This window comes from Strigops habroptila, chromosome 15 (genome assembly GCF_004027225.2).
Source record: "Strigops habroptila isolate Jane chromosome 15, bStrHab1.2.pri, whole genome shotgun sequence".
Lineage (NCBI taxonomy): Eukaryota > Metazoa > Chordata > Aves > Psittaciformes > Psittacidae > Strigops > Strigops habroptila.
This window is the reverse complement of record NC_044291.2, coordinates 1,743,771-1,769,695: the sequence shown is the minus strand read 5'-3', so window position 1 is coordinate 1,769,695 and position 25,925 is coordinate 1,743,771. Positions and strand designations below refer to the sequence as shown.

The 25,925-nt window shown below is 51.8% G+C and overlaps 1 protein-coding gene across 10 annotated transcripts in view; it reads left to right on the top strand.

Annotated features, from left to right (window-relative positions):
- The window catches only part of KCNT1 (potassium sodium-activated channel subfamily T member 1), an 80,268-nt gene extending 57,633 nt beyond the window's left edge, over window positions 1-22,635 (top strand). For 3 of the 10 annotated variants that reach the window (XR_003994477.1, XR_003994481.1, XR_003994480.1), the window contains 25 exons: window positions 512-586; window positions 939-1,022; window positions 1,464-1,558; window positions 3,081-3,261; window positions 3,353-3,517; window positions 4,331-4,467; window positions 4,698-4,761; window positions 5,117-5,225; window positions 5,618-5,726; window positions 6,566-6,715; window positions 6,870-7,108; window positions 8,461-8,677; window positions 9,814-9,919; window positions 10,019-10,191; window positions 10,409-10,480; window positions 10,774-10,908; window positions 11,169-11,280; window positions 11,763-11,864; window positions 11,978-12,061; window positions 12,463-12,591; window positions 13,012-13,032; window positions 13,719-14,022; window positions 16,025-18,584; window positions 18,882-18,966; window positions 19,331-22,635. Coding sequence is in view for 5 of the 10 variants with exons in the window: in XM_030507049.1 (XP_030362909.1) it covers window positions 512-586; window positions 939-1,022; window positions 1,464-1,558; window positions 3,081-3,261; window positions 3,353-3,517; window positions 4,331-4,467; window positions 4,698-4,761; window positions 5,117-5,225; window positions 5,618-5,726; window positions 6,566-6,715; window positions 6,870-7,108; window positions 8,461-8,677; window positions 9,814-9,919; window positions 10,019-10,191; window positions 10,409-10,480; window positions 10,774-10,908; window positions 11,169-11,280; window positions 11,763-11,864; window positions 11,978-12,061; window positions 12,463-12,591; window positions 13,012-13,032; window positions 13,719-14,022; window positions 16,025-16,087; window positions 18,882-18,966; window positions 19,331-19,451 (3,132 nt within the window). In the remaining 5 variants the exon portion in view is untranslated. The remainder of the gene's footprint in view (window positions 1-511; window positions 587-938; window positions 1,023-1,463; window positions 1,559-3,080; window positions 3,262-3,352; window positions 3,518-4,330; window positions 4,468-4,697; window positions 4,762-5,116; window positions 5,226-5,617; window positions 5,727-6,565; window positions 6,716-6,869; window positions 7,109-8,460; window positions 8,678-9,813; window positions 9,920-10,018; window positions 10,192-10,408; window positions 10,481-10,773; window positions 10,909-11,168; window positions 11,281-11,762; window positions 11,865-11,977; window positions 12,062-12,462; window positions 12,592-13,011; window positions 13,033-13,718; window positions 14,023-16,024; window positions 18,585-18,881; window positions 18,967-19,330) is intronic. The other 7 variants (XM_030507049.1, XM_030507053.1, XR_003994479.1 and 4 more) reach the window with 6 other exon arrangements.
- The last annotated feature ends 3,290 nt before the right edge of the window (window positions 22,636-25,925 follow it).

Genomic DNA, 25,925 nt, shown 5'->3' with positions numbered 1-25,925 from the left:
AGCTGAGCTTGGCAGCATGACTCCTGTGCTGAGGTCTGCTGCCACCGGAGGTAGCAGGCACAGCTCCAAGCCAGACAGGGAGAGGCACAAGCTGACTCGTTTGGACCAAAGCCCCTCAAAATGGCCAAGAAAAGTGACCTTAACAAATGGCATCTTCTCAGGGTCCCTGAGACAATTGGCAGCAGAGACTCAGACCCTGTGTTGCCCAGCAGTCTGTATCAGTCACTCTCATTCTCTGTCCTTGCATGAAGCATTGTTGTCCCCCAGCTTTGGGCAGCAGCAGTGATGGACAGAGGGATGTCGTGGCTGCAGAAAGGACTGAGCAGTTTGGGAAGGTTTTATTGCCTGTGTGCCTGCCGCATCCCTTTCCCGCAGCCAAACGGGAGCATCTTTCTGGTTCCTCTGGCATCCTTCCCCATCTAGCAGGGTCTGTGGCAGAGTGGGAGCTTTTTAATTGCCCTTTGGCAGGTTTTTAAGCTTCTTTAATTATTATTTGTTTCTAATTCTTCAGGGGAACATCTGGGAACAGATTTTTCGCATTTCATTCATCCTTGAGATGATCAACACGGTGCCATTTATTATCACAGTGAGTGTTTCCCGGTGACATTTTAAAGCAGCTTTAAGTTTAGTAAGTGCTGTAGTTTTGGTGGTGAAATAAAGAAAAATGGGTGTGTGGCCAAGTAGTATTTAGAGCTGGTAGGATATTTTTGCTTCAGTATTTTTCAATAGAACGACTTTCTCTAGAGTGTTATCCCAAAAACCATCCTCCCTTTTCGGCTGCTCTGCTGCAGCTGGGGCTGCTTTCAGTGGCAGCCTCTGGAGAGGGTGGTGCTTAGTTTGGAAATAGATCCTTCCTTACAGGGTTCAAATTGGCTGTTTATAGGGGTTATTTTTATAAAAAGCATGGAATTTTCTGTGATTAACTCTTGCTTTTGTAGATATTCTGGCCTCCTTTGCGGAATTTGTTCATTCCCGTGTTTCTGAACTGCTGGCTTGCCAAATATGCCCTGGAGAACATGATTGTGAGTGACTGGATGCATCCCATCCCTTTCACCTGCCCTAGGTGAAAGGTTTTTTGTGCTCCATGCCTACAGCAATGCTGGGGTTGGTGGGAGGTGATGCCAGGCTGTGACCTACTGCAGAGCAGGAGCCCTTTGGTGTCCAAGCCACATTGATTCTGTTGGTTGCACTCCAAGAGGAACGGCCTCTGGCTGTGCCCAGGATATGGTATTACAGCAGGACGAGATGTTCCAGCCGTTCCCATGTGCCCACTCGAGTTGTCTCTCCTGGCAACAGAGCCCAGAGCTCACAGAAATGTACATCCCTTTTCCAGGGCCAAATTCTGGCCTGAACTTCACCTGGGGGCATTGCTGGAGGCAGTGAGACAGTGGTTGGTACGTGGAGGGGTACTTTCCCCTCCAAAAGCTCCTTGAGCTGGTGAAAGCTCTCTCCTCTCTTTGCAGAATGACCTGCACCGAGCCATACAAAGGACCCAGTCTGCGATGTTTAACCAGGTGCTCATTCTGATCTGCACTCTCCTGTGTCTTGTTTTCACAGGGTAAGTGTTGCTCTTTGTTTCACTAAACCACCTTTCTCACCCAGGAAAAACAGCTTTGCATATCCCAGCCGGGCTTTTGCAGGGCTTACAGGAGAGGGAGGTGGGATGGGACCTTCCCAGCTGTGGTGGGATGAGTTGCCAGGACATAATGTGGTGATTTGGGAAGCCAAAGGAGGTTCTGCTTTTAGTCAGTGTCTCCTAGCCTGATTTTTCCACCTGAGAGGTTTGTGCACACTGAGGAAAGCATAACAGGTTGCCCAGAGAAGCTGTGGCTGCCCCATCCCTGGCAGTGTTCAAGGTCAGGTTGGACACAGGGGCTTGGAGCAACCTGGTCTAGTGGAAGGTGTACTGTAGAAACTAATTGTCTTCCCTAATTATACGATTTTAACAGAAACCTTTAAATGGCATGCATGAGGGTGTTGGAAGGAGATGGGTGCTGCATACAGAGCATGGCCGTGAGTGCTGCTGGCTCAAGGGGAGGGACAGGCTTGGACACGTGTGATGCCTCATTCACCAGGACCCATTGCACTTGCTGGTTCTGACCATGCTCTTCTCCCCACCAGGATACCACTTGAGATACCTATTACACAAAGAGCTCATTTGTGTAATAGGCCACTGGGGCTCCTGCTAATTAACTGGCCCTTCTACCCCACGCGTTGCCAACAACAAGGGCAGCTCTTTATAAAGGAGTCAGTTCTCACTGCTGGGTACTTAGCTTTAAATTAGGCTTTTTGAATCTTCCTCTGGCTCCCTTGGTCTGGATTTGAAATGTATAATACCACTGAGCTGCTGAACGGTCAGGAAATGAAGCTTTTAGGCTCATGAGTCTTTGGCAATAAAGACAATCCTCTGATGCGAATGACTAATACAATTGCAGAGCTCATCAGAGCTCCCTGCGCATGGCACCTCCTGCCCGCTATGGCCGTGGTCGTGTGTCTTGTTGGATGTGACAGGGCTACAATTTGGGTGCAGGATGACTTAGGTCATGCTTGTGGTTAGCAAGATAACTTTGAAACTGCTGGTAGCAAGGTGGCTCTGTGATGGCTTTCCAAAGGCAGTGGCATGGGAATAGGATCTGCCTCCTGCCTGCTGGGGCGCATCCCTCTTATGAGAGCCCTCCCCACGGGATGAGTCTCTCCAGATCCTTACTGGGACAGCTGCTTGATTCCATGTTTTGGGGTTTTTTGCAATGCAAAGGCAGCCCCCAGGTGATGTTCAACATGCTGTCCATGGCATGGACTTACTGTGACCCATAACCCATGTCCTAGACTTCCCAATGCTGCTCTGGTGAGCAACCATATCAAACTAAATCTTTTATCTGTAAGTTTCATTAGTGGAATCATTTCTGCTGGTGACCTAAATCCACTGCTGATGCTGACAGCGTGTTACAGAAAGGTTTCCTCCATGGACATGAGTTTAAGTTGCGTTCTAGGGTCCCCTACTGACTTCAACAGGCGCTACAGGCACTGCCTGTCTCCTGGGCAGGGAAGCACAGGCTGTGATGTGCGCTGTCTCCCTTCAGGACCTGTGGCATCCAGCATTTAGAAAGAGCAGGTGAGAAGCTCTCCCTCTTCAAGTCCTTCTATTTCTGCATTGTCACCTTTTCCACTGTGGGCTACGGAGACGTGACACCAAAGATCTGGCCTTCCCAGCTCCTCGTCGTGATAATGATTTGTGTTGCCCTGGTCGTGCTGCCGCTCCAGGTTAGCCCTGCACAAGGATGGAGAGGGATGCAGAGCCTGCACCCGGGCAGCCCTGCCGATGGGGACATCAGCTCTCTGCCTTCGCTTGCAGTTTGAGGAGCTCGTCTACCTGTGGATGGAGCGGCAGAAGTCGGGAGGCAATTACAGCCGTCACCGTGCACAGACAGAGAAACACGTCGTCCTTTGTGTCAGCTCCCTCAAGATTGATCTCCTCATGGACTTCCTCAACGAGTTTTATGCGCACCCACGGCTGCAGGTGAGGACCAGGCATGTGGCCACGCTGTGCTCAGTCAACACTTGCCCTTGCTGGGCTCAAAGCCTTGCTGGGCACGGCCAGGTCACTGCTGGTAGTAGGTACCTTGACCAGCCACAGTGGATGTAGCAGCATTGCTGTACTGGCCAAGGAGAGGTGACAAATGGTACCCTAGGGCCACCTTGCTTTGCTGTCTTCATGGTAGGGCTCTCTCTGCCTGTTTTCTAGCCAGGCCTGTTGCAGCACTGTGCAAGCACATGGAGAGCGACCAGAAGAGCTTTTCTAAATGTAAAAGATGTCTTTGCTGAATGAAGAATCTCAGATAGAAACAGAACGTGTAATTGCTAAACCTCTGTGGGATTTGACCAGCTTTTACTGGAGTATCCCCACATAATGAGTGATCTTCTTGCAAATGACTGTGCCTTTCCTGCTTCCCAGGACAAGAGCATCACAGATGTGTTTCGGATTTGCCTTTCATTCCAACACTCTCGTACATTTTATTACCATCACCCAGCCTTGACTCCAGCTTGACATTCAAGCTTTAAAATCCTGCTCCTTGCAGTAACTGCAAGAAGCTCCACTTTGCTGTGAGCATGCAGCTCTCTCCTAGTTCCATAGTCAGATGTGCCTGCATTGGCTTTATTATGCAGAACAGGGTGGAGAAGATGCTGATGTGTTTCCCAAGACCATTGCAGGACCCTGGAGCAGGGGCAAGGGGTGTCATGCACCAGGAGCAAATATCAGAAGCCCCAGAGCAGCAAAACCCCGTGTGCAGGACCTCCATCCTGCCAACCCACATGAGCCTCTCTCTTTCAGGACTACTACGTGGTGATACTTTGCCCAACAGAGATGGATATCCAGGTGCGGCGGGTCCTGCAGATCCCTCTGTGGTCACAGCGAGTGATCTACCTCCAGGGCTCTGCACTGAAGGACCAGGACCTCATGAGAGCCAAGTGAGCTGAGGGACACCCTACACATCCAGGGCAGGGCTAGTTCTGCCGTGCAGACTTTGGAGCCACAGAGGAGGGTCCCCAGTAATGTCAGCCCAGATGCATGATGATGGGTGTCCCTGCATGTCTTTGCTGGGGTCTCGGAGGGGGCTGGCAGCGCCCTGGCTGGTACAGGCAGATGCGCAGCTTTGTTGGCCATTGCAATTCATGGAATCACTGCTCTCTGTTTGCAGGATGGACAACGGAGAAGCCTGTTTCATCCTCAGCAGCCGGAACGAGGTGGACCGCACCGCGGCGGTGAGCCAGGCCTGGGGGTGGCATGGTCAGAGATCGTTCATGTCTCAGCCATAAGGGACAGGGTGATCGCTGCATCTTGCCTCTAACTGGCACAGGAGGGCACCAGGAGGCAGCTGGAGTGAGAGCATGGAGTTTAGAGCTGAGGCCCTGGGGGTTCACCTTCCTTCTGCTGTCCCAGCTTCCCATCAGTGCTGGGTTTTGGGGAGCAGGAGAGGGCAGTTATCCCCATTGGGGTGTTGGAGGGCCCTTTGCCATAACTCCATGGTGACCGGGTGCTTTGCAGTTCATCCTGGGTGTAGGAGCATTGGGGAAAATAAGCCATCAGACAAGTAGCTCTTGCTCTTCTCCTCGATAGGATCACCAGACCATCCTGAGAGCCTGGGCTGTGAAAGACTTCGCTCCAAACTGTCCCCTCTATGTTCAGATTTTAAAGCCTGAAAACAAGTTTCACGTCAAGTTTGCTGGTGAGTTGAAGGGGCTGTGCAGGAAGAGAATTAGCTCTATCCCAGCCAAAACCAGAACAGACCCCTCCTGATTGCTGCAAGAGGCTGTCAGCCCCTTGATATGATGTGCACTAAAACCTGCAGCAACATCCCCACAGATGCAGCAGTGGTGGCCTCAGTGGGCTGGTGTCCACCTTTCCAGCTTGTATCCCTGTTTTCCTGTCTGCATCAACCCCATTCATGGTGTTCCCCATGGGCTGTTGATCAGCTGAGAACCCTCTCAGACTGGCAGGAGGAGGAAGCACCCAGCCCCAAACACCACCCCAAAATTACCGCATCTCCAGGCACTGTCAGTGAGGAACCCATCCATCCCTCTCCCTGCTGTGACAGTGACAGTCCCCTCTGCCTTTCAGATCACGTCGTCTGTGAAGAAGAGTGCAAATACGCCATGCTGGCGTTGAACTGTGTCTGCCCTGCCACCTCCACCCTCATCACACTGCTGGTGCACACCTCCCGTGGCCAGTGAGTGCTGCCTGCCCCTGCCTGCCCCTACTCCTGCCTCTGTCTGCTCCTGCCTGCCCCTGCCTGCCCCTGCCTATGCCTGCCCCTGCCCTGTCTGCCCTCGCCTCCACTGCCCCAGCCTAAACCCAGAGGAATGTCAAACCCGGGGGCTCTGGGCCCAGGGTTAAAGGGAGAGGGTCTGGAGTGGGTCTGGGGGAGTCCAGTGGGGACCTGGGACCCTCCCCATCCAGGGTGGGAGCAAAAGCCCATATTGTAGGGGGAACATGCCAGTGCTGATGGGCTGGCCAACACCACCTTTCAGGGGACTGGGAATGAAAATATCTTCTTTATAATGGCATGGTCTTGATGATGAGAGGGTTAATTCACAGCTCATGCAAACCCAGGCCCTTCAAGCTGTTTGGCAGGTGTATACACAGTGGTGGTGTGGGTCTTGAGCTCCTTGGCCAGTCACAAATGTCTGAGTTTTGGGTAAAGTGCCATCAAAAGAGTTACAAAACATCATTGCCAGATGACTCTTTCCCTGTGCTCAGAGCTGTTTGCCGACAGGGGCTCTGAACCCTGCCTCTGCACCCCCCGGGAGCCCTCATTGAATAAAAAAACACTTATAGTCAGAAATGAAAATGAGCTGCAAACACCGACAGCTCGTGGTGGCGTGTCCCTGTGATCTCACTGCTGCTGGGCTAAATACGCTTCAGTGCTTATTAGCACTCCTGCTGTCAGGAGCTGGCTCGTGTGCTGGTGTGCCAGCACCAGCGGGTCCCATTCTGGCACCATGGCTGGGGGGTCCATCCCGGCACTGGGGGGTCCATCCCCGCACGCTGCTGCTGCTGTGATTGCAGGGAGGGCCAGGAGTCCCCGGAGCAGTGGCAGCGGATGTATGGGCGCTGCTCGGGCAATGAGGTCTACCACATCCGGATGGGCGACAGCAAGTTCTTCATGGAGTACGAGGGGAAGAGCTTCACCTACGCTGCCTTCCATGCGCACAAGAAGTGAGAGCCGGGGTGGATGTGGTATATCTGTCAGTCTGCACCTCTGGGGGTCTGGGCTGGGGCTAGAGGGTGCTGTGAGGTCTTTTGTGCAGGGACAAAGCCTCAAAGGGGCTGTTCTTCAGCTGCGAATGCCCACATTTTGCTCCTGGTACAGGTATGGCGTCTGCCTGATCGGCATCCGGAGGGAGGAGAACAAGAGCATCCTGCTGAACCCCGGCCCACGGCACATCATGGCAGCGTCTGACACATGCTTCTACATCAACATCACCAAGGAGGAGAACTCTGCCTTCATCTTCAAGCAGGAGGAGAAGCAGAAGAAGAAGGGCTTTGCAGGGAGAGGCACCTATGATGGTCCATCCCGCCTGCCTGTGCACAGCATCATTGCCAGCATGGGTGAGTTGGTGGGGCCTCGGTGGGGACCCCCTGATGGGGCAGGAGCCTGCACACTTCACATCTCCTTCCACAAGTTTGGTTTTAGTTTGCTTTTTGCAAACTCCTTGCCATGCCCGCACATGGGTTTTCCTGAGGCCACTGAATATCCCTTTCCATCCCCTGTCACGCTCAGCTCCCCACTAAAATACACCCTACTCATTGCTCCCTGGCTGCTCTCAGCAAGTTCAAATATCATTATTAAAGATTGATGTCCATTATTATTATTAACAATATTTGCATAAATCCCCCAAGCCCTGGCTGGAAGAATAAATGCCGGCGGCCACATCCTAAATCACGCCCGTGATTCACAGCCCAACAAGGAGCGCAGTTTGCTCTGCAGCGAGTGGTGCATTTCCTCACATAAAAAATACCATGAGTCACTACTTCCAGCTTGTATCTGGGGAGAGCGGGTTTTGGGGAGGCTGCGCTTCACCAGCAGATTATATTTCAGGCAAATAATTTATGCATTTGTACTCATGAGCAGCAATTTGCATAGATTATCCCCAGCAAGGCGCAGAGCGCTTTGCTCAATAGCGTTTGCCAGTGTTCTCCTTACATGGGTCATTCGCAGAGGGACCTTTGAGAGGGAGAGAAATCACACGGGTGCCTGGAGAGCTCAGTGTTCGCTAAAGCTCCATAAATATGTTTTAATTTTGGAAGGAGGACAGGATGGGGAGGCCTCTCTTGTCCTATGTGCAGATCTAGAGCTCATCAGGAGGGATGCAGGAGGTGGAGGAGGGTGTTGCACTGCGTTGGAGGCTGCCTGCCTGCCTCTTCTTGGGAGCTTGAGGATGATGGGGGCAAAGGGGTGTCCATGGGGAGGGCAGTGTCCCAACAAGGGGCAGACATGGTGGCATCAGCTTGTTCCTAACCTGGCTGGTGTCTCCCAGAGCCTGCAAAGCGGGGTTAGGCTGGGTGGTTGTCATCCCTGAGATATATCTAAATGATAAACTGCCACAAAGCCAGGTTTTGCAATGAGCAGTAGGTGAGCAAGTGGTTCAGCCAGCCTAATAGAGGTGGCCACAATGGGAGGACAGAGGAGGTGACAGTCCCCAGGGTGAGCAGCCTGCACCCACCATGGGAGCTGGGCTGCAGGGAGATGCTCCACACAGCAATGCCCAGGCAGAGGTCACTGGTGGGTGCTTTTCCTTCACTCCCTGTGCCAATGGATGGTTTAGCTTCATCTGGGCTATATCTAACAGGCACGATGCTCGGCCCCAAGTGCAGGGCTCAAGCGCATGATGCTTTGCTGACTCAGCTCTCTTCACCTCCTTATAGCATGTTTGCTGTGCCTCCTTCCCCACCATGTCCAGGTACAGTAGCCATGGACCTGCAGAACACGGAGTGCCGCCCTGCTAACAGCAGCAAGCTGGCGCTGCCAGCAGAGAACGGCTCGGGCAACCGCCGGCCCAGCATCGCGCCTGTCCTCGAGCTGGCCGACACCTCGTCCCTGCTGCCCTGCGACCTGCTCAGCGACCAGTCGGAAGATGAGATGACACAGTCGGACGAGGAGGGGTCGGCGGTTGTGGAGTGAGTCGCCTGCCTTTGGCCGAGCTGTCCCTCATGTCTTCCCTGTGAGGGTGCTGAGGTGCTGGCACAGGGTGCCCAGAGAAGCTGTGGCTGCCCCATCCCTGGCAGTGTTCAAGGCCAGGTTGGACACAGGGGCTTGGAGCAACCTGCTCTAGTGGAAGGTGTCCCTGCCTGGGGCAGGGGGTTGGAACTGGAGGAGCTTTAAGGTCCCTTCCAACCCAAACCATTCTGTGACTGATTCATTTCAGAGAGATGGGAACCATTGTAAATGATGGGTGTTCAGTGGTGCCTTATGGGTGCTGGGGCTCATTCCTTCTCAGCTTTTGCATGAGAGGGAATGAGCCGCATTTTTTACATGAGCATCTGCAACATGGGAAATCAGTGCTTTTGGGGTGCTTTGGAGACATCTCCTCTGAGTATCAGTGAAGTTGAACCAAGGCAGACACTGCTGGGGATGGGCAGGTTGTTCCATCAGTCCTGTCGCCTCCCTTCACTCACTGACATGAAGAGGATCCTATTCTCCATTGCTTCTAAATAAAACCTCACAAAATAAATATTTAAAGCTGTTAGTTTATGGCAGCCAGATAAGCACTTGCTTTACTGGTTACCTGTTTGATGCTATCACGGTGATGTGGAGAGTTTACTGCAAACTCTCACAAATTGGCCTTTAATTCATGTCCACTTTTAGCTGTTCTTTAAATGAAAATTTCTGCTTCTGGTGCCATCAGAAATGCAAATAGTGATTTTTTTAAAAACATCTGTTCACCAAAATGAGCTCTAAAAATGGGCCATGAGGTTTTCTGTTTCTTTATGTGGCTCAGCATTACCCTCCTCTCTTGGAGCTCACTGCCCTGCCTCCCTTTAACAGTGTTTAGTGGTTCTTAATCTGCTGCCTTCTCCCCCCGTGCTGGGAACACTGCGTATTTACAATCTCATGACCCTTTGCATGCCAAAAATCATTCCTAAATATATGTATTCTGGAAAATCTCCAGCTGCTGCAGGGGAGTTTTGTGAAGCATTTGCCAGTGCTGAATCCTGGGCTGCTGTTACTAAATGTTTTTCCCAGCATCTGAGTGTTGTGCATATGGAAAGCTCTCCCCATGCCCTCACACTGCTGGTTTTGATCTCTGCTGCAGGTACGTGAAAGGCTACCCCCCGAACTCGCCCTACATTGGGAGCTCCCCGACTCTGTGCCACCTTTTACCCGAGAAAGCCCCATTCTGCTGCTTGAGGCTGGACAAGGTACAGTGGGGCTGCAGCCCCCCAGGATGGGATGGCTCCATGCGTGGTGGGTGGGTGACAGCCTCACGCTGAGCCCCTGTGCTGCCTTCCACCGCACAGGGCTGCAAGCACAACAGCTTTGAAGATGCCAAAGCCTACGGGTTTAAGAACAAACTGATTATCGTTTCGGCAGAGACGGCTGGGAACGGGCTCTATAACTTCATTGTCCCCCTTCGTGCGTACTATCGGTCCCGCAAAGAGTTGAACCCAATTGTGTTGCTGCTGGACAACAAGCAAGTACTTTTCCATGGATGTTTTCCATCGCACTGAGCCCTCCACTATGATTTCACGAGCATCTCATACTGTGGGGATGGATGCGTGGGGGAATGGCAGTGCCACTGTTGGGTATCTTGGCTTATGTTGGCACAGGGAACTCCTGTGTGGGTTTTGTGTCTATCTTTACCCCATGGACTTGATGAAGCACCTTGCTCTCTGTTGCTCTTCCTTCAGGCCTGAGCACCACTTTCTGGAAGCCATCTGTTGTTTCCCCATGGTTTACTACATGGAGGGCACAATCGACAAGTAAGTGTTGCCACATATGGCTGTTGTTACTTATGGCACTGCCTAAATGTGTTGAATTTACCCCAACACAGACTTTTGGGTCATCCCGTGAGAAGCCCCAGGGTTGGTACTGTAGAGCTGAGCCCACCCTTGGCTTCATGGGTTGTCAAACCCCCTTGGTAGATGGGAGCAAGTGAAGAGCTGGTGGTTGGGAGCAGCCTGGGCTTGCTGTAGCGCTGCACGTCGCAGCGTGCTGCTTCCCTGTGTCGTTTCCAAGGGCTGACCCTGCGCTCTTCTCTTTGGGAACTGCTCAGCCTGGACAGCTTGCTGCAGTGTGGCATCATCTACGCCGACAACCTGGTGGTTGTGGACAAGGAGAGCACGATGAGCGCTGAGGAGGACTACATGGCAGACGCAAAGACCATTGTCAATGTCCAGACCATGTTCAGGTGAGGGGTGAGCACTTCCCTGGCTCCATCATGGCCACTTATCTCTGCTGGAGACAAGACCGGGAAGGGTGCTGTTGGCTGGGGTAGTGGGACAGTGGGATGCATCTGCAGGTGGGCTCGCTCTAGTAGACAGCATCTGATCAGCGATTTCTGACCTCAGACAGGCGCAGGGATGGTTTTGGTCTTCCTCAGGCTTTAAATGCAGGGAATGCTCTCACTTCTGAGTAAACTGCAGGAAAACAGGTCTCTTTCCATTGCAGGCTCTTCCCCAGCCTCAGCATTATCACAGAGCTGACCCACCCCTCCAACATGAGGTTCATGCAGTTCAGAGCAAAGGACAGTTACTCTCTTGCTCTTTCCAAGCTAGAAAAGGTAAGAGAAAGTCTTCCCCTGCACGCAGGACCTGGGAAGTCAACACTGGGAGTGACTACATTTGGGGTACTCAAGGTCCTGTGCTCTTCTGCATGTTGCAGAAGAAGGTTAGGGTTAATGTGCATCTACCTGAGATAACCTGCAGCAAATAAGTGGGCAGTTGATCTTTGGACTGGCTACCTCCTTCTATGTATTTATGTGTTTTATTTGGTGGCTGGTGTTTGTGCTGCTTTGCCTACTACTGTGCTGGGCGCACTGGACCTCTGCATCAGGTTTAATGCTGTGACTGCAGTAACGGGGATACTGAAGTTGCTTTGTTGAGATAGGTTTTCCGACAAGGGAGAAAATACCCCTGAACCAGATATGGGACATGTGAAAGGGCTGCATCCAGCCCATGTCAAAAAACCCCTACCCATTGCTAGATGCCTTGGAGGATGTGAACAAGCCCCTGTGGGTGCTCACATCTCTCCTTCGTCTTCCAGAAAGAGCGAGAGAACGGCTCCAACCTGGCCTTCATGTTCCGGCTGCCCTTCGCGGCTGGGAGGGTCTTCAGCATCAGCATGCTGGACACGCTGCTCTACCAGGTAAGAACCCGGCAAGCTCTGTGTGCTGCACCCTGCAGCTGTGGCCACCCCTTTGCATCTCCCAGTGCATAACTGAGCAAACTTTGGCTTTCTGCCCAAATGTCTCCCCACAGTCATTTGTGAAGGACTACATGATCACCATCACTCGGCTGCTGCTGGGCCTTGACACCACGCCGGGTTCTGGCTACCTCTGTGCGGTAGGTGCCAAGTCCCTCTGGGTTGAAACCATCAGGTCAAGTAATCTGTTGGGATCTGGTGGGTCTGTATCTGGTGGGATCTGTCACCCTGCACACAGGGGTGGAGGGTTCCCATCTTCCAGGGAACTGGGGCGGGGAGGCAGCATTGCCAGGTCATTGCTCCTCTCCATAGTGTGCAGGGAACCTCAATGCTACCAAAAGAACAAAAGCCCAAGAGGTGCCAAGGACCAAAGTCCCTGTTTTGAAGGCTGTGGTTGGAAATTGCCCCTGGTCTTTCTGTGGGTCTTTGCTTTTGGGATTGACAGGGATGAGCTGGGGTAAAGCTCTGGAGCAACCCCAAGCTGCTCCTCAGGTGGCTTTGCATGGCACAGAGTGGTTGATGTTTGTCCTCTGTTGCTCAGATGAAGATCACTGAAGATGACCTGTGGATCCGGACGTATGGCCGCCTATTCCAGAAGCTCTGCTCCTCCAGTGCTGAGATTCCCATCGGGATTTACAGGACAGAGTCACACATGTTTGCAACCTCTGAGGTAGGGGCATGGCAGTGGTGTGTGCCAGGAAAGGGGTGCTGCTGGTCCCAGCTGAGCATCACTATGCAGCAAAGATGTGGTCCATGAGGCTGGCCGGGTCCATGGGGCGCCTTGGACCTGGGTGCAGCAGCAGTGGGGAGGAGCGAGGGGAGGGGAAGCTCTGCCTTTGTTTCATTAGTGGCTCTGTGTCTGCATGGTGGTGCTGGAGATGGTGTCCTGGTTCCCAACCAGATAAGCTGGTCCATGTCAATGCTGGTTCTCTGGGCAGCCTGGCTGGGGGTGAATGGGAGGGTTTTCTTGGCACAGCTCTGCCATGCCACATGACACTGAGTCCCAAGGGAGCAGGGGGGATGTGGCACCGAGGGGCTGCCCTTTTGCTGGGCTCACACTTCATTTTTCCTTCCTTTTCCCTCCCTGCAGCCCCACGACATCAGAACGCAGGTGAGTGCCGCCCGCATCCGGGTGCTTGGGTGGTGCTGAGTGTTATCCCAGCTGCGAGCACTGCCTCCTGGTCCGCCCCAACCCGGAGGCTGGCCCGTGGGCAAGCAATGAGCTGGCTTGTGCCAGCAGCTCCTCTGGCCACCGAGAGCCACTGCACTGTCTGTCCCCGTAGAAGGACGATGCCGGCTGAGCCTCGGCACTTGGGGAATACAGAAGTCCTTGGTGCCCTGAAGTGCAATTAACTGGGATAAAGGAGCAGGGGAGTGAGCCAGGCTCCATTGTAAATCCTTCCAGTTTTCAGCTTTGTAGGAAGCAGCTACAGGGAGCCAAAAGTTGACATTTAATTAAGTGCCATCCACCATTTCCTTAGAGATGCTTTTAAACCACTTTATTAATAAATTCCTGCTCATGGACGGGATTGCTGTATCAGAGATACAGCAGCACGTCTGCTGTAAGATGAAGCAGAGGAAGACAAGGGCAGATATAACGCTGTGAGGGATGCCAGGTGCCTGTTAGACTCCCCTCACCAGTGCTTATAGTTCTAGCAGCGCAGAGATGATGTGCTGTGAGAGTGCGTGTGTGTCAGAGGGAGGATCCCATCCCATGAGAGACATCCCACCCCATCAGAGACAGGACGGGCTCTTTTTGGCTCCTCCTTTGCCCTCCGTGACCTGCTGGGCTTCCAGTCACAGATCTCAATCAATGTGGAGGACTGCGAGGACACAAAAGATGTCAAAGAGCACTGGGGCATTAAGACCAGCCACCACAGGAACTCGTGCTCCAGCGACCAGTCGGAGCACCCGCTGCTGCGGCGCAAGAGCATGCAGTGGGCACGCCGGCTGAGCAGGAAGGGCAACAAGCACTCCAGCAAGACAGCCGAGTGGATCAGCCAGCAGCGCCTCAGCCTGTACCGGCGCTCCGAGCGCCAGGAGCTCTCCGAGCTCGTCAAAAACCGTATGAAGCACCTGGGCTTGCCCACAACCGGGTACGGTAAGTGCCGTGCGGTCGCGCTTCTCTGCGGTGGTGCGTCCCACTCGTGGGCTCCTCAGGTAACCCTGTGCTGAGCCTTACCCCGAGCTGAGCCTAACCCCGAGCTGAACCTAACCCCATACCAAGCCTAATGCCCAAGCCAAGCCTAACCTCAAGCCGAGCCTAACCCCATGCCAAGCCTAACCCCAAGCTGAGCCTAACCCCATGCCAAGCCTAACCCAGTGCCAAGCCTAACCTGCGGGTGCTGCCAGACCTGGCTCAAGCTGTTCCTCATTCCCCAGCTTGCTTGTGCTTCTGCTCAAAGCTGGGGTCCCACAGCGCAGAGCCCCCCTCGCCTGCCACCCCCCTGGGGGGCTCTGGGATGGGTCCAGGCAGGAGTTTGCAGCGGCAGAGTGACTCTGGCCCTTGTGCTTGCAGCGAGAGCAAGTGCCACCACACAGCCTTGGGGCGCGATACCCCACTTGCCCCCCCGCTTTCTGGTGGCTCAGGACACGTTGCCTGCAGGTCAGCTAACCCCTCCTGCCCGAGAAACCCCCATAGTGCAGCAGGGAGAAGTGAAGCCCCATCAGTTGGTGCAGACCCCCTTTGTTGTAGACTTGAATCCTTCATAAAACTCTTCCATGGAAAACCTTTCGGTAGCTGCAGGGATGAGTGGTTTGTTTCATTGTGTGCAAAACCAGTGTTTGGCTGCGACGAGCCTGCATGGCCCTGGGGCATCTGCAGCCCTCAGGGTCCCTCCGTGCAGCTGCATTTCTCGTGAAGCTTCTCACCTGCTCAGCGCTGGTGTCTGTGTCCCCTCAGATGATTCCCCACCCCTTGGTTATGACAGTCTGTAGCCCGCAGCTTCCTTGGTTGGTTTTGGTTTGGTTTTTCCTTTCTTTCTTTTAAGCCATCCTGTGCTGCCGCCTGTTTGCTCCATTCTTGAAGACTGTCCATCTGTCCCGTGCCAACCCCTGCCCACTTGCAGGCTGGCACCATGCTTTGGCTGGGATGGGAGCTGATTTCAGGAGGTTGAGGGGATATTTCTCCTCTCCCCATCATGGCCTCTCCCTTACAGCCTGCTAGGCACATGAAAGAGAGGAAAAAAACGTAGACATACAGCACAAAGGGGGTTTGGAATGGAGGGTAAATGGCTGCAGGCATTGGCCAGCCTTATAGGGGTCAAGGCTGGAGAAGTGGCTTGCAGCAGGACAGAGGGGCTCAGGGCACGCCAGGCGAGGGCTCACAGTGGTTTATCTCCCCTCCTCTCTTTTTTTCCTACATTATTAGTCCCAGAAGCTTCTGCTCCTTTTCCTGAGGGACTTCCAGCTCCCTGAAGCTCTGTTGCAGAGTCTGGAGCATGGCTGATGCCATTCACCACCTTAAAAGAGCTGTTTCACACAGTGTGGGAAGCTGGGAAACAGGGAGCATCAGAAGGACAGCCCATGCACCCGACGCAAGAGCTGCTGTGCACTAAACGCAGGCAGAGGTGAAGGCAGAGGCAGCTTCTCTCTCTGTATGACTTCAGTTGAGCATCCCGAGGGGCCGCCTGCAGGCAGCCTGGCAGGGATGCTCTGGCGCTGTTGTCTGGGTCAGCATCAGAGGTTGCATCCTTCTCCTGGCACATTTTGAGTGGAGCAACCCAGGGGAGCTCCAACAGTAGAGGAGGCAGTAGGGGGGTGCAGGACCCGTCTCCTGTTGGGATGGGAGGGCAGTGCCTGGCCCAGGATTGGGGCGCTGGGCACAGCAGGGGGACCAGCATCTCCATAACCCCTGCAGCACAGCACATCTGCGGCCGGCTGTGCTGGGACTGTGCGTTGTCATCGTGTGTCACCATCAGTGTCTGGACACCCATGGCGTTTATGGACGAACCCGTTGCTCTGCCTTCTGCCTTTTCCTTTTTCTTTTGCTCATTTGATTGCTGCAGTGCAGGAGCTCGTCTCTGATATTTGCCGAACCATGGCTTGCTGACCTCTCTCTCTCTCTCTGTTTATGTCTGTGCCTTTCCCTGTATGTTCTGTAGAGGATGTAGCAAATTTAACAGCCAGTGATGTGATGAATCGGGTAAACCTGGGATATTTGCAAGGTAATTCCCTTTCCCTGGGAGTCCCGCGTGACTCATGGTGTGCAGCGTACAACAAGATCATGCCAGCTAAGCCCAAACCACACACCCCTGCCGGTTTTCACCTTAGATTCCCGAGCCTTTCAAGCACTGATTTGTCTGTTTTGGAAAACAAAAGACAACAGAGGCTCCACAAAGCCATGGAGATCAAAACCTCAGGGACCCTTTTCTAGCTGAATTCTCACAGGGAAATCACAGCCCTCGGCTGTCAGTAGAAGAAACCCTCCCTCCATCGCTCTGCAAGTTGGTTTTGGTCTGTAAAGCCAGGGGCAGTTTGAGGAGGGGGTTTGTGGGGGGGCTGAGCACAGCAGAGCCGCTATTGTGGGCTGTGATGAGATGCTGCAGATGCTGCACCAGCCCCTTCTTCTCTTGGCCCCACATGGGTCAGCCACAGCTCAGGGGCCAGGCAGCACTTAGAAAGCCCTTCACAATCCTTGCCTTGTGTTCTTTAGCATTAGCAGACCCTGTTTTCTAACCCAGGCAGCAGCTCCTGCAGGAGCTGCCCATGCTGCAGCCACCCCGAGCACTTTGGTGGTGTCTGCAGTGTTGTTGCATCATTTACACCTTTCCACAGTGATGTACAGAGCCCTGGAAAGGCCCCTTTTTACTGCAGCAGCCAGGGGTTAGCAATAGCCCATTCTTGCTGTATTTTAGGCTTCACTAGCCTGTGCTTAAGGTGAAAAGTTGGCATTTTCCTATGAACTGTCCTTCATCAGAGCAGCAGCCCCAGCCGGGGCTCATGGAAGCCCCACGCCAGCACAGTATATTGCCAGCAGGGTGGAGGGTGCTGGGCAGAGCTCGGACCCCGCTGGCATCTCCATATCCTGCAGAAGAGCTGGGGTTGAGCGAACACCACAGAGGGTCCAGCACCGTCGATTCACCCCAAACCAGGACACCTCATGAGTGAACGTCTGACGTGGTGTCATCACTGCCGGGTGCAGGAGCTGGAGCTCAGTGCTGGCTCCCCCCCAAAATAAACCCAATAATTGCTGGAGGGCGCTGCTGGGCTGAGCCCCGCCACTGTGCCGCAGGGGACCACATGGCAATATACTTGGTGGGTTCAGCAGTGCCTGGCTTGGCTGCATGGGGGTCAGGAAAAGGTGCTTCCATGGAGCAGGGAAACCTGCCGCGAGCCAGGGCCCTTCCCACCTCCCTCCTCATGTCAAACCCCATGTGTCCCGCCGGGTCCCAGGGTCCGTGTTTGCCACCCGCACCCCAGCATTGCCACCCCCTGTCCCTGCCTCGCTGTAAGGCTGAGCACTGGGATGGACAAAGCCCAAGAGACCGGCTGGTACCCAGGGCTGGACACCCTGGTACAGCATCTCCCTGCGGTGGCCTCAGTCTGCTATGTGGCCTCAGAGATGCTGGGAGGTCTCTAAGCACCACAACAAGGGTCTCATGTCCCCCTGCAAGCTCTGCTTTGTGCAGTCCAGCTGCAGGGATGCCCTGGGACCCACCTGGATGTGCACTGGCCAAATACATGTGGGGGCCTGTTTGCATCCCTGAGCAGGGTGCCAGGCCAGGCGGCTGCGGTGGCTTGAGCTGCTGTTACTTATTGTACAGCTACAGAAAAGCCCTATTTCAGAGGTTTCACCCCAGTCTTGAGGCTGAAGAGCAATTGGCTTGGCCACTACCTCGTGCTCAGGGTGATCATGCACCTATGGGTGCTGTTATGGCCAGAGACTCACCTTGTGTCCTGCTGTGCGCTGGGCAGCCTTTGACTGGGGGATCCCCCCAGGCAGGGCGACAGCAGGGATGGGGTGGTGGGAGCAGCCCTTCTCCTGGTGGCCATTTCCTGCTGCTGCCAAACTGAGCTGCGGTTGTCTGAGACCAACAACCGTCTGGTGTGCACTGATGCTGCTCAGAGGGACCTTTCTGACAGCCCAAGAGGCGTCCCAGTGACAAGCCTTGCAGCGAGCTGGCGTCCCACCGTGCTGCTCATGCTGCCCCTGGCATCTGTCTATCCATCCCCTTTCCATCCTGTCCATCCACACCCCGTCACTCTGTCTGTAAATGATGTTATTTGTCGCAGCTCCCCCCCTCCCCGGCCGCCCGCAGCCTTGCACCCCCATTCATTTCACCTATGATCTTGTTCTCAGCTATTTTGGAAAGCACAGGCCCCCCCTGGCCCTGGGGCCATCCCCTTGCCTCTGCAGCACCCATGGGTGCAGCTCTCGGTGGCCCTGAGCCCTTCCCTGGGTGGTCACTGTAGTTTAGAGCCATCCCTGAATGGCATCGATGGCTCTGAAACTCCATGGAGTTGGTTTCCCTTGGGCAGGAGAAAGAAGCAATTGTTGAACTAAATCCTGTTGCTTGATGAGACTAAATTAAGTAATGCAAGAAGGGGAGAAGCGGGCAGAGTGGCCTGGGGGGGTTTGGCTGCCCTGAGCTGGTGGTTGGACTCGTTGTGCTATACCTAACATGGCAAGACTAACCTGTTCCCTTTTTGCATTGAACCAAGGTAAGAAAACTTATTTTTTTTAAGGGGGAAAATAGGGACTTTGAACAATTACATGTAACAGTCATGCTGCTGGGGGGGAGCGGCTGGGAAGGAACGGAGGGAGGTGGCAGCGATGTTCTTAGTGCTCTCCTGGTGGCAATGCCGTGTGTTGGGAATGAGCTGTGATGCCTCAGAGCCGGGTGCTCAGGGATGCTGCAGTGGGGCTGTGGGACCAAAGCCATGGGGTGTTTGTCGGAGCGTCCACGGTGGGGTGTCTGTCAGGGCATCCCTCACCAGCTGTTTCCCCTTCTCTTGCAGATGAGATGAACGACCACCAGAACACGTTGTCCTACGTCCTGATCAATCCCCCTCCGGACACTCGGCTGGAGCTCAATGACATCGTGTAGGTGCTGCCCCTACCCCTCTTATCTCTCGCTGTGCCCCCATACCTGCCCCAGCACCATGGGCTGCCCTCATCACATTGCTTTCATCCTTTCTCATAAAGACCAATGGGGTTTTGCCTCCTTTCCAGGCTGTTCCTCCTCCACATGTTCCTGAGCAGTGCTCAAACTGCCCCAGCTTTACTCATCACTGCTCCAACCAGCAGCACTGAGGTTTTCCCTTGGCTTATAACTCCTAATTATTAAGCACAGCACCATGGGGCATCCCCACATTTCCCAGCCTCCAGGATGTGGTTGCACATCCTGCTGCTCTCAAGGAACCGGGGCAGGGGGGTCCCATTGGTGTAACCAAGCTGTGTCCCGCAGGTACCTGATCCGCTCTGACCCGCTGGCCCACGTGGCGAACGACGGCCACAGCCGCAAGAGCAGCTACAGCAACAAGGTGGGTCCCTGCAACCCCGAAACACGCGACGAGACCCAGCTCTGAGCAGCCCCTGCCCGGGACAGGGTGAGGATGAGGACGGCGGCTGAGGGGAAGGCGGCCACTGCTGCTGCTGCCCATGGGTGCCCTGGGGGACAGTGATGCCCAGCCTGGCTGTGTGCTGTGGAAGGGGTGCCCGGGCCCCCAGAGGGACGGGACAGACGGACAGACACCCGCAGGTGCGCGCCCCGTGGCTTTTAACTTTTTATACCAATACCGCAACTAGTGAGAAAGTCTTCGCTGGTGCTGGTGGGACGTGGCTGAGACCAGATGACAAATGACCCTGTGAGAGCAGGAGGACTGTGTTGAATATTACCCCCCGATGATGCAGGTTGCTTGCATTTGATGGGGTTTGTCAAGACAAGAGCAAAACTGCACCAAAACCTTCCTCCTTCACCAGGTATCCCCCCGGGGTACCCAAACTTCTCTTTCACACAACTCATGTTCTTCACCCTCTGTTGGTTTTCTGTTATGGCATCGATGTGAGGAGCACTTGGAGCTGTGCCGGGAGGCAGAGCAGGATGTGCTGGTGGCTGTGGGATGGCTGGAATAGGATGGGACATGGCCAGGCAGCCCGCTCCAGTGCCATGGCAGGGCTGTACTGCCTCCGGTGCACCTTGGCCTCTCACAAACCAAAACCCACCAAAACCAGGTGACTAAAAGCCAATTGCCATCCCTGTGGCAATGCCTCTTGCCATACGTGCCCAACTCTAGCACAAGCCCTGGCTGTGGGCATGGTGCCCCTGGGTTTGTGTCCCCCATCGAGCTCATCCCCCCTTGCTGCTGCTGTTGGAGCTGGGCTGCCCGGGGCTCCCACTGGGATGGGTTGGGACAGGCTGGCCGGGGACATGTACTTTTGGGGTCGGTGCCTCAGCTCAGCCCCTTCCCCTCTTTCCAGGGGCAGTTTGGGGCCCGACATCCCCTCGACTGCACAGCCTGGAAGTGACTGTCCCTCCCTCCCTTCCCGTGGGGCATGACCAGTGCCACCATCAAGGCAGCAGGTTCTGCCTGCGCCCCCCGCCCACTGCAGCCCCCCAGCAGCTCTATCCATCCTTGCTCGACTCTCTAACCCAGCAAAAGCATGTGTCTGCAGCAGAGGTGCATGAATGTACAGAACAGCGTTAACCCGAACCCCAGAGCACTGCCTACGCTGGCCAACCGCTTCCAACTGCACCCGCAGAGACCTTCCCAGAGCAGATACACCAGATGCGTTTTCCATCTATTTTTGCACTTGTAAAGGTTTTCTTTGGCTGCCAAGTGAATAACTGACTTGTTACCTTTATATACCTTTACATTCATATATTAAAACTCCAATGCGCTTTCTTTTTTGTTAATGAGAAGCCTGTAAAGCACAACGTTGCCATGAAATCCCATAAGCCATCCTGGACTTGCTGCCAGCTGAATGGTTTAGTGCCATTAACGTTTGACTTTTGTTCCCCCATGACACTCCCAATAAAAGCTGTTTACAAAAGCAAACCAAACCATAAATACCTGTTTAAAATTGCAGTTCCAAACAGTTGTGAGATGGGCTTGAGGGGATCCTATTTATTTCTTTTTAACTCCTATTTGTTCCTGATGTGTTGGTCACGAGGCCCTGTGTGATCTGCACTGGGGACTATCAGCTGATGGTACATCATGGGCTTGGAGAGGCACTGCAGGTGAAAGCAATGAGCCCAGCCCAACCCTTCTGCTACACTTAGGTGTGCGCACAAACAACACTGTCTCTGATGGGGTTTTTTGGGTTGTTTTGGGGTTTTTTCCAGTTATTGAGGGTTTTAATCTAGATGCCAGATGTTTGATTTATTTCCATTTGTAACACAGCATGCCAAAAATATTGTTTGAAATGAATAAGTTGCTGTAGGCTGAAAAAGAGAGTGAAGTTGAAGCACAAAAGCACACACTGGGTCTGTGTTAAAGCCCCAAGAGGCTCAGATAACTCCAGAAATGCCTCATTACCTGTTAGTGTATTTAATTATCTAGATTACAGCCGATTGTTTTCCAGTTCCCACTTTGCTTTCAAGGGCATGTGGAACAAAGCAGTATTAAGGGTTTAATAAAACCCAAACACCAAAACCCCAAGCAGTGTGTGGGTGCTGTGATTATCTGCATGAGTTGAACTGCTCAGAACATCACAGGTTTTAGTATGTCCCATCCCTGGCAGTGTTCAAGGCCAGGTTGGATGGGGCTTGGAGCAACCTCCTTTAGTGGAAGATGCCCCTGCCCATGGCAGACGCTTGGAGCTGGAAGAGCTTTAAGGTCCCTGCAACCCAAACCAGGCTCATTCTATGATTTTTTTGTCTCCATTTAACTGGATGCTGGTGGACGGGTTCTGTAAGTGCTGCATTCTGCAGTTAAGCCCAGCCCCGAAATGACCCAGCACCGAGCATCCAAGTCGGCCACGTGCTGCTGGGTAAGGGGTCCCCGTGCCAGAGCCCCCCCCCGGCCACACAGGAGCTCAGCTTTAAGCACCTCCTTCCTCCCTGGGCACTCTGAATTCTTACTGACCCTTAATACAAGGAGATACTCAATCTAAGAGGAAACCCACATAACAAAAGCAGTATAAACTCTCTCTGGTTTGCGATACTATTAAATAATAACCCTCCATATGACTGTATTTTGACAATGCTTCTGTTTTTGTTTAAGGTATAAATAGCTGTATTTAAACAGAAAGCTACGTGTATAAACCATCCGCGTTTTGCAGACGTTCTTTCTATGGTGTATATTTATAGCAGACATTCTACTGGGATGTTGAAATCAATACTGTAGATACTTGCCTGTGGTCAATGCAAGTCTGAGAACAAACGTTTAATTTTTCTAATTCTTTAGACTCAGCTACAATACTAATGTAAAAACAGAAGTATTTTATTTTTGTAATGGGCCTGGGAATGCTGATGCATCAAGAAGAGCCATTTCTGCTTCTAAAGAGCTGTCTTGGAGGGGGCCAGCCCCCATCCTGCACTTCCCACAGGGACAATGAGCTTGGAAAAATAGGATTTGCTGAAGGGAATGGTTGTGTTCCACTGTGGAGATGTGACAGGCCCTGGGGGAAGGCAGAAATGAGGATGGCCGCAGTAGTTTCAGGTTTAGCAGCAAATGGCTCCATCGCATGTTACGTGTCCACTAATGGTTTCCTACACTAAATATGGACTAAATCCATATATCCTGCATTAAAATTGAATATTAAACCAAATGTTAGAGTATATTTATTTCCTGTTATACCCCTTTTTACTTCAATCCGTACAGAACATGACATCTTTATTTCCCCTGGGAGGCCTGTCATCTCCCCAGGTCAGCTCACGCAGGGATATTTATCAGCAACAGCCGATAAAGCTCCTTTGGAGCCCTGATCCTGTGACACGTTCTGCTGGGAGGCACTGCAGGAGAGGGTTTTGTACAATGACTGTGAAGATGCTTCACATTTCTGTAAAGACAATGAAAATAAAAGAGCTGCATGCAGCAACCACGGAGACTGTGTCTCATTTTGGCCTTGGAGTGAACTTTCATCTTAAAACCCACGGCAAGATGTGGCTCTACAGTGCCAAAGGCCTGACACGTATGAGCCCGTGTTTCAGGTCATCTCTTCCAGACCTTTTTAACCTCAGCTTTCAAATCTCTTTCTCCGTTCATGCCTGTTGTGTTACAGTAACAGCACCACTCCAACAGTGCATTTAAAGGTCATTTAATTCATTTATTTAATCCTCATTTTCCATGATTCAACAAATGCATTAATTTTGTGGCAGTTTAACTTCTTGCTTTATTGATGTTGAGCCAGGATTCAGTGCGTGTTCCTCAAACTCCTCACCCTTCAAAATTTTTCACTGACTTGACACTTTACGTCCCCATCCCAAGATTTCCAGAAAGCAAACCCATTTCTAGAGCATAATATACTCACAGGTTTAGTTTTGAGATCAAATGCAAACAGCTGGCAACTCCAGATTGGTTTTATTAGACATTTTAAGAAAACACTTTAAAATGATATTTATTTAAAAACATACAGAAGGACACAATATACTTCAAATAGTGAAGTTAATTCTAGGATTAACGTACATGTACAAGTGAGAAATGTGGAAGCCATCAAGCCATTTTGCTGTGAACTTCCCTGTGTCAAGGAGAAGAGCAGGAAGCCAGGTTCCTGCTAGCATTAACTGTTGTCTTTAGAAGGACAGATCTATACATGGAGAGCAAATCCCTCCTGATTTTCCAGTGCAGCTGAATTACAGTGATTACAACAGAAGAAGGTAATTCCAACACCACCAGTAACAGCCCTCACTGGTATGAAAACCCGTCAAAGACTGCAGGACAGGATTTAACACTCCATGCAAACAGCCACCGATACCGGTGCTGAACAAGCATTTAGAGTTGTGTGGTTCATCGGCTACAACACAAAACTCAGTGGGTTTTCTCTCCCCACCCTGAGATCTCTGCAGTTGTTGTAATTGGTTAAAAAGTCATTCTTATTGATGGTGATCTCTTTAGTGAAGCTGTAAAAGCTCATCTACAGCACAGTAACACTCTTCATTTCAGAAGTGGGCTTGGTTTTGGTGTTTCTGGTTTCCAGATGCTGTCTCACAGTTGCTTTGTCACCACGCCAAGGGTACTATGTCGCTTTTCAGCAGTAGGTTCTTCCCCTGGTTGCACTTGCTTTTTATTTTACCTTGCCTTCCTTGGCAACAGAAGCACTAAAAGAAGAGGAGAGAACACTACAAAATGAACCCAAATTCATTTAAAACTTTGCCCCAGTTGAGAAAAATTAGTGTCTAACACTGAAAACTTCTTTTTGAAGAGAAAAATTAGAGCACTAAAATATACATTAGAAGCAGGGGAAATCATATTGATGTGGGAAATGAGAGGAAACCAAAAGTGTCAAGGATTTATAATTTTACTGTAAACTCAATTCTTACAATTACTCCCTGAAAGACACCCATTCAAAAGAAGAAAGTTTTTCCTTTGGTGGGAATTCCATGCAATGCCATGGTAATTCTGGGAGGTTTGTATGCTTCAAACTGCTCTTTCAAGTGTCTCATTTGAATGTTGACAAATGCTCTATATTGAATATTGAATCATCTCTGCTACACATCACATTGCACCAAGGACAGATGTAGAATAAACGTTAGGCAGAAGCTCTTCCCTGTGAGGGTGCTGAGGCGCTGGCACAGGGTCCCCAGAGAAGCTGTGGCTGCCCCATCCCTGGCAGTGTTCAAGGCCAGGTTGGACACAGGGGCTTGGAGCAACCTGCTCTAGTAGAAGGTGGAACTGGTTGGAACTGAATGAGCTTTAAGGTCCCTCCAACCCAAACCAGTCTGTGATTCTGTGATTCTACGACAGCTGAAAGTCAGAAGTGTTCCCAAGAGCCATTCCTTTCACTGCTGGTGGGCTCCGAGGTGTTAGGACCACAGCTTTTCCAGGAGGGAAGCACTCAGCTGCCCTGTGAAACCAGAAAGCGTAGCACTAGGAAAATCTATCCCTTCAATGCCTAAATATGCTTTAGATAACTAACAGTATCATCTTGCAATGTGAAGTGTATGGAAAGAATCCTAAAAAACCCCTACAACCAAAATAAGCCTCGATAAACCTGCAAACTGGAAGCTCTGAAACCTAAGGGAAATATTTTGCTTATAGATTGATTTTACATTGACAATGTATGCAAACAAAATTAAAAACAAACAAACCACTAAATATTTTATTTATGACAATAGTAGTCCATTGGCTGAATGTTGCTCTCAAGTTAATGGCAAGATTTCAAATGCAAGTGAGCAATATACTTACATTCTGCATGGAAGTTCCTCCTGTAATTCTGGTATATTTCTCCTAACAAGTCAAGATTCACTGTTTTCTTCCCTTGGTTTCTGAAGCATAAGACAGAGGTGGATTAAAGGTGCTTTCATGTCGTGACCTCTCATGGTTACCTGTGGAGAACGTCTTAGGATATGTCACATCAATGTTCCCTGGTTGCTGCAATAACGTATTAAAGCTAAATCCATGATCAGACTCCATCCATGGAAATTTTAAGTGTATCATTATATATACATAAACCACCAAAGAACAAAATTAGAGGTAAGATGAAGTAAACTTTTTCTCCCATTTTTAATACTGTTTTCATATATATAATTAAACAATAGAACATCTGATCAATGTGAGAAGAAGAATTCATTTTTTGGCTTTAATGTGTTGAAAGATGTATTTTAGACATCTAAAAGGTACACTGAAGTCAACCACACGAACATCTCCATTTCAAATTGTCCTGAAGAATATTATATAAAAGTTTTCACTTATTCACACACAAAACACCTCCTAAAACACTTCGCAGGTTTCTCCAGTTCTGCATACAGGACACAGCAGTAAAGATGGGTACAAGATCAATTGCTCCAAAAATCTTCTTTCCATATCGCTTGCTGGAGCGGTGTCCTGGGAGTGTCACAGAAAGCACCAGCCTCATCTGAAGTCTTGGAATTCAGCTTCAGTTTGGCATCTGAACCACAA